Genomic DNA, 14,711 nt, shown 5'->3' with positions numbered 1-14,711 from the left:
TGTGGATCAAACTTTACTTGATATAATTCACAGAGAGGTACATGCTAAAGACAGGCGTGTATTCCATAGGTGATCAGGATGGATAGATTTAGAAAGGAAGAAAACAAACCCATTATTTTGGCCCTTCTAATCGATATTTATCAATCTGAAAACAAAACTCATTTTCACATATGGAACAAAGGAAATGACTGTTGTTTCTTTGGCAAAATTATAAGCCACCAGAATGTTTGTAAGCTCTGCCTTTTAACAATGCAGCTGCAAGAAGAAACCAGAAGTAATGATGAGCTGAAACCTATTTGAAATTGTTGTTGTTGTTGTTGTTAAGTGCCGTTGAGTCGGTTCCGACCCATAGCGACCCTGTACAGGGTTTCCGAGGGTGTAAATCTTTACGGGAGTAGAAAGCCTCATCTTTCTCCCGCGGAGCGGCTGGTAGTTTCGAACCGCTGACCTTAAGGTTCGCAGCCCGATTCGTAACCACTACGCTACCAGAGCTTCTTGGGGAGCATGATTTCATTTTGCAGGAAAACCCAGGAGTAATGACCCACCCCTGAGAAATGTAATTGATACCTGGCAGCAGCATTTATAAAGTGGGTCCCTGCCAGGTGGAGGTGTGGCAGCTTGTGAGCAGTTGTTGTTGTTGTGTGCCGTCGAGTTGGTTCCTACCCATAGCGACCCTTGTACAGGGTTTCCGAGGCTGGAACTGTGTACAGGAGCAGAAAGCCTCATCTTTCTCCCGTGGAGCAGCTGGTAGTTTCAATGTGCTCATTTCAGATGTTCTCTAAGCCACCCACTGCCTTTGAGTCCATTCTGACTCCCAGTGACCCCCTCGGGTGGGGAGAGTTGCCCGTTCGGGTGCTGGACGATGGGTGAAATGTCAGCAGGGTTGTGAGCATGAAGCAGCTCCAGTGTTCTGTTCTGGTGGACTTGGGCTCAGCACGAGAGCTGACGTTACAGTGCCCCCCTCTGGGATTAGACACAATGACATTAGGCGTAATGATAGCCAGTCTCCAGCCCAGCTGCGTATCCCAGTCAAGACAAAGAGGCTCGTAGGGTGGAAAAATGTGGTCCAGGCCACCTGACCTTTCAGCAGCTCAGGTACAGTTGGAGACCCTGTGACTCTCTCCTTTATGTGGAAGATGAGGATGGACAGCTCACGCTGAGTGTCAGTAGTGGAGCCCTCATCTCCCCTTCACTTTGCTGTGTATGGTTTGGTTTTTTCATTCCGAGGGGTGAGAACACATGGGGACAGTGTGTGCTACATTTATGGGGAGACCCAGCTGCATAAAGATGTCTCACCGACCCCTCAGGGCCCCAAGCTTCACTGATGCCACTTCTTCCTCGGTGAGCCTCTTCTGTAGTCCTTGTCTGGTCTGTTCCACTGTGGCGGGCATGTCAGATGTCTGAGCTTTGGCCTCACTTCTTAGAGCTGGATCGTATTCAAGGATTGCAATGACATTCATATTGAACGGTCTTTCTGGATCTGGCACGTGCCTGGGAAGCCCCGTGAACATAGTACATGCAGCACACGTCCGTAGGGAGTGGGTGTGTTCAGGTGGCGGGGCCGCCGAGGCCGCTTCTGGGCATTCTCTTCCAGACAGGCAGCTTGCCGAGAGCCCAGCTCCTGTCACTTTATAGAGCTCTGGTCCAAATAGAAAGGACAATCAATGTAATTACCTATGAAACTTTTCTTTACGGGGCGAATGAATTAGGAAGGAAAAAATGAAGTCTCCGTCACCGGTAACTTGATTTCAGGGCTGAATATGAGAGAATTAATTTCTCTGTGAAGACGAGGTGTCTGCTGGCTGGCGAGAGGAGAGGGAGAGCGCGCATGGAGATGTGTCCCCCGGCCCCGTAGGGTGGAACGACTCTGGGTCTTGGGGACTAGGTGGAAAATGAGGTTTGAGCATGGATGGTAGCAGGAGACCAGCAGTGAACAAACCAGAGACTTTCCACAGGTGTCAGAGCGGGAGGATGACGAAGGAGGAGAAGAGAGCTAACCAGAATTAATGCCATTACGCACCCCAGCGGGAACCCTGCCTCGGGGCGTCTCCGTCTCGGGGTACGCAATGAGCCTCATTTCTCACTCCAGAGCAGCCGGGGCTGGTGGAGCAGCTGAGATCCTCACCGCATCCCATAGCCAGGGGCCGGGCTCCGCTTGAATTGTGGTTTCTCCACATGGCACCACTGTGCAGTAGATGCCCGTTTCTAAGACCCCACGCCAAGAAAGCACTGCCCTTAGGCAGTGGCACAACATGCTCTGCTTCCGGACAGTACTGTGCTAGCTGGACCAGCGCGGAGCCCAGGGTCCAGGACAGAGCAGGGAACGCTGCTCATCCCTGCATGGCATGTGCTCTTCTGAAGTGGCGGTTCAAATCCATCCCGCCCCTCCTCGGGAGAAAAACCTGGCAACCTGCTTCCGTATAAGATGACAGCCTGGAAAACCCTGAGGAGCAGTTCTCTTCTGTCACGTGGGGACACACAACACCGACAATGTGCACCTCGGTGGGTTTTCATACATTTACACAGTTGTGCCACTATTGGCTGTCTCTAGTTTCAGAACATTTCAATATCCTTCAAAACAAACCCCACAGCGACCCCAGTGGTAGTTACTTCTCATTTCTGTCTCTAGCCCTTGGCAGCCACTTACCTCCTCTCCCCTTTCTCTGGGTTTACCTGTGTGCACATCTCATAAAGAGCTCTGGCTCACACCCACCTGACGTTCCTCCAGGGAGACATGAGGCCGTCTGCTCCTATAAAGACTTAGAGTCTCGGAGAACCTGGGGAGCAGCTCAGCTCTGCTCTGTAGAGCCACTCTGAGATGACATCTACTCAGGGACAATGGCTTATAAGCACATGTGAGAACCATTGTCCATAACAACAAACGCTCAGGTAATCCAATGTATACTCATTTTGGTGTGAGAGAGGTTTTCTGTATTTGATTTTGCAAAATCAGGTGCCCAGCCTGGTAGACATGGGCAGAAGCACCACATGGCTGGCCCACAAAGAGTTTTATTCCCCTGCCTCGAAAAAGTCCCTCCTCCAGCTCCCTTTCTACTGGGTATTACGAGGTCACCTAAGTAGCGTACTAGTCCTTACTGGGAGCATTCCCCCTTGCCCCATGAAATTCCCCTATTTCCTTGATGGATGCATTCTTATTCTAAGGTTCTAAGCTGGATCAAACTAGTTCTTCCCTTCTACTGAGCTCTTTTTATTATGCTAGCCTGCTACCCCCAAGACGTCCCTTAGTCCTGAAGATGGGCCACACCAACAAGAGTGATTTCTCACACAGTGTCTTAGTGAAAATACCAGCCTGCATTAAGAAACAAATCAGAAGGTTTGATGGCAGGAATAGCTCTGTTTCATGAATGGAGTCCACAGGGCATCTTAAGGAGAAAATGCTTGCAGCATGTCCTTCTCCCTTGTAGGAGAAGCAGCTAGTTTTTATTTGGTGAAGTAAAGAGAGGGCGAAGGGAGGAAGATCCACAAGGATTTGTCAGTCAGAACTTTTCTTCACAGCATCTCTTAGCCAGTCCTTCCTCAGCTCCAGATACAGCTTGACTACGGCAGCACTTGCAAAGACATTTTCATGTGGGGAGGTCTGGTGATGAAATTTACATCAGATCCTTGAAGTGGAGAATGGATCATTGGGATCCTCTGGTTAAGAAGAGGAGAAGATCGAATCACCTCTAATCCCAAGCACCTATCACGTTGTTTACCTGGCTAAGGGAAGTGACCTGGTGTAGACCATCCACCTGGTGGCTCCAACTGGGGCCACGAGTTTAACTTGCAATAAACAATTCATCGGGTCTAGAAAGTTGGCTTTCTTGTCTTTGTTAGACAAATAGTAGTACTTTGACAAACAAAAAGGCAGCATGGCTCTTTGTTGTTAATTGTCCAGTGGATCCCCAATCTCAGCAACCTTGGATCTGGTTTCTGAGGAGTGTCAGGTGGGTGTGAGCATGGTTGGCAGTCCAGTGCTTACCCTCTAGCCCTTCCCTAGGACCCTTGTAGAAAGGTAGAAATGGAAGTCTTTATGGACAGAGGCAGAAGTTCTGGTTGAGGTCTGAGGTCTACAGGAGCCATCCAGAATTGTGCCGCCTTTTGCGTCTGGCGTCTTACCCTCTGCACCTTTTCAAGGTTCATCTGCATTGGAGCCTGTTTGCGCCTTTGTTTTCACTGCTGAATAATCATCCATTGTGTTTCACTCTGTTTTATGCATTCATTCATCACTAGGCAGACATTTGGGTTATTTCTCTTTTTGGGCTGCTGTAAACCTTCATGTTTTTGCCTGGATGTAGCCTTCACGTTTCCTGGGCTCTTCCTGGAACATGTGGTAACGCACCATGTCTAACATTTTAGGAATGGCCAGGCAATGTTCCGAGGCTCTTGTTTCTCCAGCTCTTGCTCTTGTCTTTCTTACTCCAGCGTCCTGTCCTAGTGTGCATTGGGACCTCACTGTGGTTTTGGTTAGCATTTCCCTTTTGACTAAGAATGTTGAATTGGTGTGTAAGGGACCTTGGTGATGCAGTGGTTAAGTGTTTGGCTGTACTCTTGGTTTGTTGTTCCTCATTTACCTGCTTGTCTGTTGTTGGGGTTGAGACCCAGAAGGGAAAAGCCTTCTGTGTACTTAGTCGTTGAGAGACTGAAAAACGACCAGGGCTCAATCCAGGAGCCATCAGTTGATTGCAGAAAAGAAAATAATAGATGGTTTGCCGACAAGGGCACTAGTGACAAAGGACGTGGACAGCTGCCTCCAGTGATGCCCAGCGGGGCAGTGAGGCTTTTCTGTACGAGGGGTCTTTTTATATCATGGGGTATACAAGCCTCACATGTGTCAGAGCAGTGAAGGGTGGCATGCGGAACCTAGGAGAGCCAGGGAAGTCACAAGGTGCAGGACTGCCGGCTCCTTGCATAGCTAAAGCATGAGGATAGTAGCGTCTAGTCTGCGTAGTGGGCGGAAAGGCTTGTCTGCTCCTTTCTGGACAGCGGGAGCCATGGGGAGGGGATGGGAGGTGTAGTTTAGTAGGGCCAGTTGGAGCTTTCAGTTTGTGTCTCTACGTTTGTTTTGTGAGCCCTGGTTTTCTTCCTACGTGGATCCCAGCCCTGGTGTGTGTGTGTCTCTGTCTATCTGTCTGTCTGGGTGCAGGCAGTCAGCATACTTGGCTGCCAGTCAAGAGGTTGGAGGTTTGAGTCCGCTGGGAGGTGCTTCAGGAGAAAGGTCGGCCTTCTCCTTGAGAGACTCAGTGATTGTTTGCCCTTTGTAGCGCGTTTCTACTTTGATGCATGATCTCTCTACCTACCTGTCTGTCGGTCCAGCCCTAGTGGTGCAGTAGTTAAGTACTTGGCTAATCCAAAGATTGGCAGTTCAAATCCACCAGTCCTTCTATGTAACACCAACGAGACTGCCTTCATGAAGATGGACAGTCCTGGGAACACAGTGGGCAGTGTTATTCTGTCCAGAAGAGTCACTGGGAGTGGGAATCCACTCCGTGGCAAGGGGTTTGGTGCTTCGGTTTGATGTTGTTTTTAAATGTTTACTGTGACTTATGTGATGGTTTACATGGGAGAACATTAGTTTTACATTCATCCTATCATTGCCATGGTTACAATCCCCTCCATGCATCATCAACCAACTAATGGGTACACCATGCAAGCCTGCCCCCCTGTCGTCAGCCACAGTTCCTCTCCCTCTCAGGATCTAGAGTCCTTAGCCACTCCATATCCCCTTGTCATTGTCTCTACCTCCATCTCAGGCATCACTGCTTCTCTGGGTAGGGTCCCGCACTCCGCTCTTCTCTCTTGATGGTCCCAGGGACCTCTGCTCCTAGGCTGTGAAGTCAACCACTCCCTTCCTTTTGCTACAAAATGTTTTCCTTTACATTTTCAACCCTCACATTCAGTCCTGATAGCAATTATTCACTATTGTACCACATGAGTGCTATCCCCATCTCCTTTCACCAGTCCCGCCCACACAGATTGGATACTACTCCGTGGAGATCCCTCCGTGCCCTCTGGATCTAGGTTCCCTCTTGAAAGCTTGTAAGCCAGTCACTTCTTGCCTTTGTATTGGTGCTTTGTTTTTTAAAATCGATTTATTTGCCTCTCTACTGCCTCCCTTGGGAGTGCTGTGGCACGTAGCATACACAGTAGAATGCTAACAAAAAGGTTGGTGATTTGAGCCTGCCAGCTGCTCTGTGTGAGACGAGGCTCTTTGGTCCTGTGAAGATTTACAGCCTGGGACCCCTGACCAAAGTCATTATGAGTCAGAACCTACTCCATGGACCCAACAACAAGAGAACAACCCACCCACTCCTCTATCTATCCACCAATCCACCCACCCACCCTTCCACCCATACACTCACCCACGCACCCATGTTGTTTGGTGTTGGGCCGGAGGCCCCACCATGAAGCCTGACCCAAGTTGTGACTGCATCCTGGGCTCAGGTCCTGTGATTTTCAGGACCCTGCACCACATTTCCATTCTGGGCTTGGTCTGGGAGCCTGGCTCTTCAATGCCTTCTCCTCTGGAGAAATGCAGACCAATTACGGAGCTTTTGAATCCTGTGCTCCCTGACACACTCGGTGAGAGGTGCGCATTACGTGGCAGTAGCCCCATCGTGATGTCTGGGAAACACGCCCAGGGAGTACTTCACGATGAAGAGATCTGCGCTCTACAAAGTAAAACAAACACAGGCAGCAGACCCTCCTGTGCTCAGACATAGCATTTCTGGTGAAAGGGTGCCGAGCAACCCCAGCTCTCTAGCAGTAAAGGGTTTTGTTTAGAGTTTCGCTTTTAACTTGACAAGTAGGGAGCATCCTGGCTTCTGTTTTGTTTTTTCCCTTTTGGTTCCTTACACTCCAGAGCACGACTTTGTCTGAGCCGCTGTGACTTGTTGAGAAAGTGCGCGCAGTTCTGCCTGACAAGATGGCTTGCCCATGTGAGTAGGTGAGAGTTCTCCATCCCTGGCTCACGTGTCCTGGGCTTGCTCGCAGCTGTGTCCTGGGATGACACCCTGGGAGTCCTTGGAATCTGTGTCAGGCGACCGTGTGCCTTCCAAAGACTGCCTCCCAGAGGAGAACGGGGAAGAGGAGTTATGGGGGCTTGGGGCATGGAGCAGAAGTGTGAGGACTCTCAGGAACTTGGAAACAGTAGCCCTTGGGGTGGGCACTAACTACGGATCACCCTGAAGGTAGCAAGATTAGACCAAGGTTAGCGCTAGTGACCGTCTCTCCTTACAAGAGCCTCATTGTTCTCCTGTGGAGCAGACGGTGGATTTGAACTGCCAGCCTTACAGATAGGCGCCCAATGCTGAACCCACAGCTGCACTAGGGCTCCCTGTGCCTTCTAAAGAAACAAGTGTGCTGCTGAGAGACCACCAGGCCAGACTGCATCGCTTCCCCAGGAAACGGTTCTAGAGCTCAGACACTCCTTTACCTCATAGAGACCCACAGAGAGGCGAGAGAGCTGGGGGACCTGCGCCTCAGTGAGGGCCATGTGCCAACTGGGCAGGGCCTCTGTTCCCCTTGAGCCCTCTCCTCCCTTTTGCCACGTGCAGGCTGCTGGCATAGGTCCTTATCTCCTCACATCTTGAGTCCATCAGGGGGGCCTCCAGCCAGCGTTCTAGCTTGTGGTTTCTATGGGGACGCGCACTTTGAGTTCCAGTATGACGTCTCAAACATCAGTGGGCCATGGTTTGTGCGGACACACAGTCTGAGGCTATTCTTCATGGCTGTGTGAGGTGACTGTGCCCGTGGTGGCAGATTCTGCGGCAATTAGCTGCGCTCGCTGCCCCGTCCTAACCAAGCTCAGGAAAGCGTGACGTTGCTGAACCGGTGATAGGAGTTGCTGGACGTGTACCGTCTAGCTACTTGTTTCCTACGGGCTTATCTGTTCTCTGTTCAGCTTCTGCTGTTTTGTTTTGACTTTTTCCTTCTTTTAGAGAAATTGCATACTTTTTATAGCTGCATTTCTGTCTTCTGACGGCTTCTGAGTCATATCTTTATTTCTTAGAGATTATTACAGGGTTTACGATATGCGTTTCCTTCTCATCGTAGTCGTCTTCAAATAATATTTTATTATGATCATGCATGCTTTGGACTCCTGCGGTGCTGTAGCATCAGTACTGGACTAAGAACCAGAAGGTTGGCTGTTCAAATCCAACAGCTGCTCCTCAGAAACCTTATACCGGATCGCTGTGCGTCGGATCTGACTTGACGGCACTTGACAACAACAGTATATACTTTGTGCATGTTATCACGAGAGGCCAGACCCTGGAGAAGGGAATCGTGCTTGGTAGAATGGAAGGTCACTGAGAAAGAGAAGACCCCAAGGAGATGGATTGGCACCATGGCAGTAGCAATGGTGCGGGACCGGGCAGTGTTTTGTTCAGTTGTGTGTAGTGTCGTTGTGTGTCAAATGACTTGACAGCACCAAACAGCAACAATAACGGAGACGCTGCATCAGCGCTCCACTCTTTACAGCTTCGTAACGAGGTGGTAGAATTCGCACTTGGTATGCAGGAGATCCGAGTTCGGTTCCTGGCCAGTGTATTCCTGAGCAGTGTCCACCTGTCTTCCAGGGGAGAGTTGTGTGCTGCTCTGATGCTGAACAGGCTTCAGCCGAGCTTCGAGACAGACCAGGAAGAAAGGGCTGGCAGTCTACATCTAAAAGTCAGCCTGTGAGCACCCTGTGGGTCACGGGACAGCGCGGGACTAGGTGGAGTTTCTTCCCCATTGCGTGTGACGTTGGCGTGAATTGGAGGCCTCCTCAAAACCAGGCCCTTTTCCTGTTGTCACTCACGTCACTTCCACGTGTGCTGCTCACTCGCTCCGCAGCCTTTGTAACTGTGCCTGCGTCAGACAGTCCCGCTCTCGGTTTTATTTTTTCATATCAACCCTATGCTCTGGTGGAGTGTTTGACGCTGCCCCCACCCCTGTTTCCCTCTGCCGTTGGCATCTCAGTGTGCTGAGCTGAATTACTATTCCCAACCTCGTCCGTACTTGCTTTAGACTTCCTTCATCTACCACGAGTCAGAATGGACAACTGACAGTAGCGTTTTCACCTAACGTCCACGATCCTGTCCAGGCCACCTCTGAGTGCGGCTGGCCGGCCTGCCCCGCTGGCTCCCTCCGAGTCACCGCCTCTCACCCATTCCTTGTCTCTCCTGACTCCGACAGTTAGAGACTGTGTTGTAGGATGCTCCTCAGTCTGGGTTTGTGTGTGTGTGAGTGAGCATGTGTGTGATTGTGTGTGCATTTGGGGAGGGAGATCTCGAGGTTCATTCTCTTCGCACCCTGTCGGGGTGCCCAGTGTGAGCTGTTTTCCTTCTTCTGCTGATGTTGCCCTGACTGCTTGGCTGAGGTGGTGGACGTCAGACTGCCATCCTGTGCTGTCCCTGCTCTGTGCACTAGGAAGGAAGGCACTGTGTGCGGGCCATACTCAGGTAGTCTGTAGTTACGGCCTTGTCCTCCTTGGGGAGTGCTGTCTGCAGAGGCTACTTGAATTCAAATGCCTGGGAACCTTGCCTCTTGTGCCGCTTATTCATGGTCAGTTATTCATTGGTAGGAACTCACGTACGGATAGTGTGTCATCTGACTCACTGTTCTGAGTCAGCATCGACTTAATGGTTGTAATGCCCACGTTGGTCTAACTCTGGCCGCGGCCCCTCTTTGGACCTGCCCTCCTCAGGGCGTGTGTGTGTGTTTGCAGCGTTTCCTTACTGTCCGGCACTACGTGTCCTTTGCGCCTTGTAGCACTGCTGTCCCAGCCTAGAGTCAGCCGTTTCTCCAAGGAGCCCCAGTCTCTTTTATTGGATGTGAGAAACCGAGATCTCTGTGCCTGGTGTGTTCATTCTATAGAAAATTAAAAGTAAGAGGAAAACAAACCTTTCATATTTGCCTTCATTTTTCCTGCCCATGGCCCTCGTTCTTTCATTGGGTACGTCTGTTTGTATCTTGTGTTTTCTTTCTGCCGGAAGAACTTTGTTTAACATTCCTCTATAATTAAGGTTTTGTTTGTCTGAAAGATCTTTATTTCACCTTAAAAAAAAAAATGTTTCTTGTGAATTATGTGCTAGTTTACATGGGAGAACATTAGTTTTACATTCAGCCTGTCATATATGGTTTCATTGCCATGATTAGAATCCCCTCCATGCATCATCAACCAACCCAAGAGTATACCCTGAAAGCCTGCCCCCCGGTCATCAGCACACAGCCCCTCCCCTCTCCTTCTCTGGGTCTAGAGTCCCTAGTCATTCCCTCTCTCCACGTCATCGTCCCTGCCTTCATCTCTGGTGTCACTGCTTCTCTGGGTAGGGTCCTGCTCTCCGCTCTTCTCCCTTCATGGTCCCAGGGACCTCTGCTCCTAAACTGCAAAGTTAGTCACTCCCCTCCTTTGCTACAAAACATCTACCTTTACATTTCCAACCCTCACAATCACTCTTGATAACAATTATTCACTATTGTATCACAAGAGACCTAGCTGCATTTCCTTTCATCAGCCCCGCCCACACAGATTGGATACTACTCAGTGGAGATTCTACCTTCCTCTGCGCCTCTGGATCTAGGCTCCCTCTTGAAAGCTTTATTTCACCTTTCTTTATGAAAGATATTTTCACTTAGTGTAGAATTCTTGGTAGTCAGTGTTTTCTTCCATAAAACTCTTCCATACTTTAAGGATGTGATTCCATTGTCTATTGTCCTGCCTAATTTCTGATGGGAAGTCTGATATAATTATTTGTGTTCCACGTCTTAGAATTGAATGGAATTGCTCAGAATTTAACTGATTGTAGTATAAACATTTGGAGTCCTGGTGTGGTGCTGCAGGTTAATGCACTGGACTGCAAGGTTGGTTTGAACCACAAGGTTGGCAACACAAGCTCGCCAGCTGCTCCTTGGAAACCCTAAACAGGGTCGCTATGGGTTGGAACTGACTTGGTGGCACTTTACAACAATAAAAACAACAATATAAACATTTACTGAGAGCTTACGCGGGAGAAAGATGAGGCTCTCTGATCTCGTAAAGATTTACAGCCTAGGAAACCCTATGCAGGGTCGCTATGGCTATGGGCCGGAACCCACTCGCCCCCACCCCGACCCCCACCCCCACCACACACTGTTGTGTGTCAGGCACTTTGCTGAGCTTAACTCTGCATGTGCACAGGCCTCTTAACCATGAGAGGAAGGTGCTGTTAATTCTCCCACTTCATAGGTGAGAAAGCTGAAGGTAGTGGAGATGTGTCCACGTGGCGAGGCCATGATGCCCAGTGTGATATCACTGTCCCCCTTCTGTGACCTGTTGTGGTTATCCCGTGTGTGGTCAGTCTGCTGTGATGTGAATGAGGAAGGATTAGGTTGTATTCTGGGTCAACCTCTTGTGATCTATCTATAAAGGAGGGTAGGCCAAGGTGCAGAGCTGGAAGGGTCCCAGAACCACCAAGAAGCAGAGCTGGGAGCAGAGCATGTCCTTTGGACCCGTAGTCTCTGGAGGTTCCTTGATTTTCTCAGGCCCATTTAGCTGGATGCCAGCAGGACCAGGGTGGCTGGATTCCAGAGCCTGCGTTCTGACTCTCACACCATCCTGTGTGCTCGAGTCAGATGTCTGTAAGATTGAGGCGCAGCCCCCTGAACGGTGTTGGCTCAGGCTAGAAGGCCATCACCAGGTGGGAAGTGTACAGGTGGGGGCGGCAGACAGATGCCGGCTGCAGCCCCGGGACCTTTCCACCTGTGACAGAAACGAGGGACGCTGCCTTGCAGGTACTCTAGGTTCAGGTCACTGAGCCTCAGGTGTGAAATGTGCCCACCTTCAGTCAGTCCTGGGCCTTCTTCCTTGGGGCTTGTGCTCACTGGACACCTGCTGGTCCTTCCTGGACTCCCATTGGGTGGCTTTGTGTTGACGGCCACTCTCTGTATCTCTGGAAAGACCACCATTAACACAGTCCCATGGAGGGGGTGAGCATATGTCACAGCCAGTCAGCCCGCCAGCCCCACCATGCTCGCCAGTCACCTCAGCTTGCAGAGACCCCCGCACAGGACTGCAGGCTGGTGTGGACGAATGGCAGCTGTGTGCCAGCATGCAGTCTGTAGCATGGCGGCCAAGTGCCTTTTGCGCCCGTCTTTTGTGTTTCTGTCTCTGGGTGGAGCACAGGCTTGCCGCTCTTCGTTGATGGAGTTGAGGACAGAATATCTTGGTCTAACTGACAGCATCAGACCCATGAGGGCCCGTGAGGGCCGACGGAAAACAGCGCAGTGCAGTTTCATCCCGCGGTGCCTTAACCATTTTTTTCTTTGTCTGAATTAGCAAAATGTTTCTAAATATTTCCTCATCCAGTTTGAGCTGCAGTGATTTGACCCCACTGAAGGAGAAGTTGTCATACTGGAGTTTTCCAAAGAGACTTTTCTCATCACTTTGGGCCTGAAGGGGTTACCCTGGTGGTATTTTATTGAACCACAAAATGTTATTTATAACCCATGTCAGGAGCAATTAAACTGATTGATGATTAAGAAAGTTTAATAGTTGAATAATAAGATGCAGTTCTTGACAGCTATTTTTTCTCACTTTAGAAGCATATTTTATGAGTCTAGTAGCAGCATTAAAGATGGGATGTATAATATGTTGTGGTGTAATTATATGGTGATAATATAATATGCAGTCTAGTGTAACATGGTATGTTACTTATAAAAATTAAAATACCAATTATGATTTTTGGACTTATTGCTGAAGTGGTTTGTTAATTTTGACTTATCCAAAGTAGGGTTAATTAGTACATATTGGTGTATTTGATTAGAAGTACACCAGTGTTGAATTGAAGAAGAAAGGTCAATCAAGCAAATAATTTCCCAGCCATCCTGGAATGGCGTCTTCATTTTAGTTATCTTGGATGTTTATGCAAAGAGGAGGCTTCAAACTGACTGGGAGGACTTGCTTTGATTGGCAGCCAGACCCTGCGTTTATACTCGGAACCCATCTCATGCCTGCCCTTGGCACCTGTTCGGGTTTTTGAGGTTGTAGTTATCTCTTGAGCCATTCTTACGTTTGTGTGTAGGGGGGAAATGTAGTAAAAAAACCCCACAAACTTTGTAGAAAATAAACAGTGATATTGCAAAATAAGAAACTGAAATGACTGACAAACTGAAAAAGAAAAAATCTAATCTCCTGAGTAATGAACATGCAAATGGAACCAAGGATCACCCCTATTTCTGTCTCTCCAAATGAGCCCAGGTGCGGGGAGGCAGTATGGAGTGTGGCTCAGGTGTGGTGGGTTGATGCTCAGGCTCTTCTACAGACGGCGTGGCACTCTTCGGAGGCTTGGAAGTAGGACGGGGTGGGATGGAGATGGGAGTGTGGTTGGTGCTTGCAGAGGCTTTGGCTTGAGTAAAAGCCACAAGCCTACTAGGGGTCCAGCCGCAGAGGGAGGTTAAGCCAGCTGTGTTGTATACATGGACTTCTGTGGAGTCTTGGATGTGATTTCATGAAAACATCTCTGTTGGATGTGTGAAAACACAAAACAGGGCAGAAGTGATGAAGAGCGTCAGACCACCATGCTTAACACAGGAGGGGAGCAGGTACCCTCAGTTCCGCCCAAGGCTGCGTGCTGTGAGGCAGAGGCCAGACACACCTCCACCACCCACCCTTCACTACCCACCTGACACCAGCTGTCCCTCTTATGGCCTCTTGTGCACTGCGGGGTTTCATAGTTCACTGCAGTGGCCACAGATCTCTCAGACCATACACAGGGCTATGGGGTTTATTCGAAAGTCACAGGATCCATTCTCTCTTAATTCCATTTGCAACAAACTTTCGCAGAAACATGGAAAAGAAGTTGAAGTATGCCATAGAATGAAAGCAAATTAAATCTCTTTATAATGAGATTGAAACAAATTCCCAGTGAGCAGAGATGGATTGCAAGGTAGCAGTGTTGGCAGGTCGGCGTGGGCATTACTCGCGGCTGTAAGAATTATGAGTGCACTTGAAGACATTTGCCATCTTTGTCAGGAGCCCTAGAATGGCTGTACTCTTCCAGCCGTTCGTATTACTAGGACATCTGTCTTTAGGGAATGGTTCTAAATGCGGTCCACTCCCTACCTGAGATAGGTGCTCATCGGGACAACCCTTCCTGTGTGCCATGAGCCTGTTCCAACTCACTGTGGTCCTGGATGGTTTCTGAGGCTGTCAGTCTTTACAGAGCAGAAAAATCTCACTTTCCTCCTGTGGAGGAGCTGGTGGGCAAAAGCTGCCAGCCTTGCGGTTAGCAGCAACCCTCTACACCACTGCGGCTCCTCTTTTGATGGCAAAATGTTTGCAGTGATGTAAACGTCTTGAAGTGGGGTGTGGCCAGAAGAGCTGGGATCAAATCATCCTTTAGTCTTCTTTCTTATACACTGAACCCTGATGGCACTGTGGGGTAAGCACTGGACTGCTACCCACTAGGTCATTGGTTCAAACTCACCAGTTCCTCTTCAGAAGAAAGACGAGGCTGTTTGCTGCCGTAAAGATTGACAGTCTTGGAAATCCCATTATCGGGTCATTGTGAGGTGGAATTGACTCGGTGGCAGTGGTTTGGGTTTGGTCCTAGAAGGCGCCTCAGATACACATCCTCACTATAGCATAATAGATTTCACAGGACACGGGTGTGTGTGTTTCCTGCGGCCATGGTAGAAAACAATGTGTTAGATTTCACAGGATACGGGTGTGTGTGTTTCCTGCGGCCATG

At 49.4% G+C, this 14,711-nt stretch overlaps 1 protein-coding gene across 2 annotated transcripts in view; it reads left to right on the top strand.

Moving 5' to 3' along the window:
* Positions 1 to 14,711, top strand: part of TBC1D22A (TBC1 domain family, member 22A) — a 288,569-nt gene that overhangs the window by 140,575 nt on the left and 133,283 nt on the right. For both annotated transcript variants that reach the window (XM_006866828.1, XM_006866827.1), the window contains one exon: positions 4,042 to 4,049. In XM_006866828.1, coding sequence (XP_006866890.1) covers positions 4,042 to 4,049 — 8 coding nt within the window. The remainder of the gene's footprint in view (positions 1 to 4,041; positions 4,050 to 14,711) is intronic.

The sequence above is a fragment of the Chrysochloris asiatica genome, unplaced genomic scaffold (assembly GCF_000296735.1).
Source record: "Chrysochloris asiatica unplaced genomic scaffold, ChrAsi1.0 scaffold00097, whole genome shotgun sequence".
NCBI classification, from domain to species: Eukaryota; Metazoa; Chordata; class Mammalia; order Afrosoricida; family Chrysochloridae; genus Chrysochloris; species Chrysochloris asiatica.
This window is presented reverse-complemented; position numbering and strand designations above follow the sequence as displayed.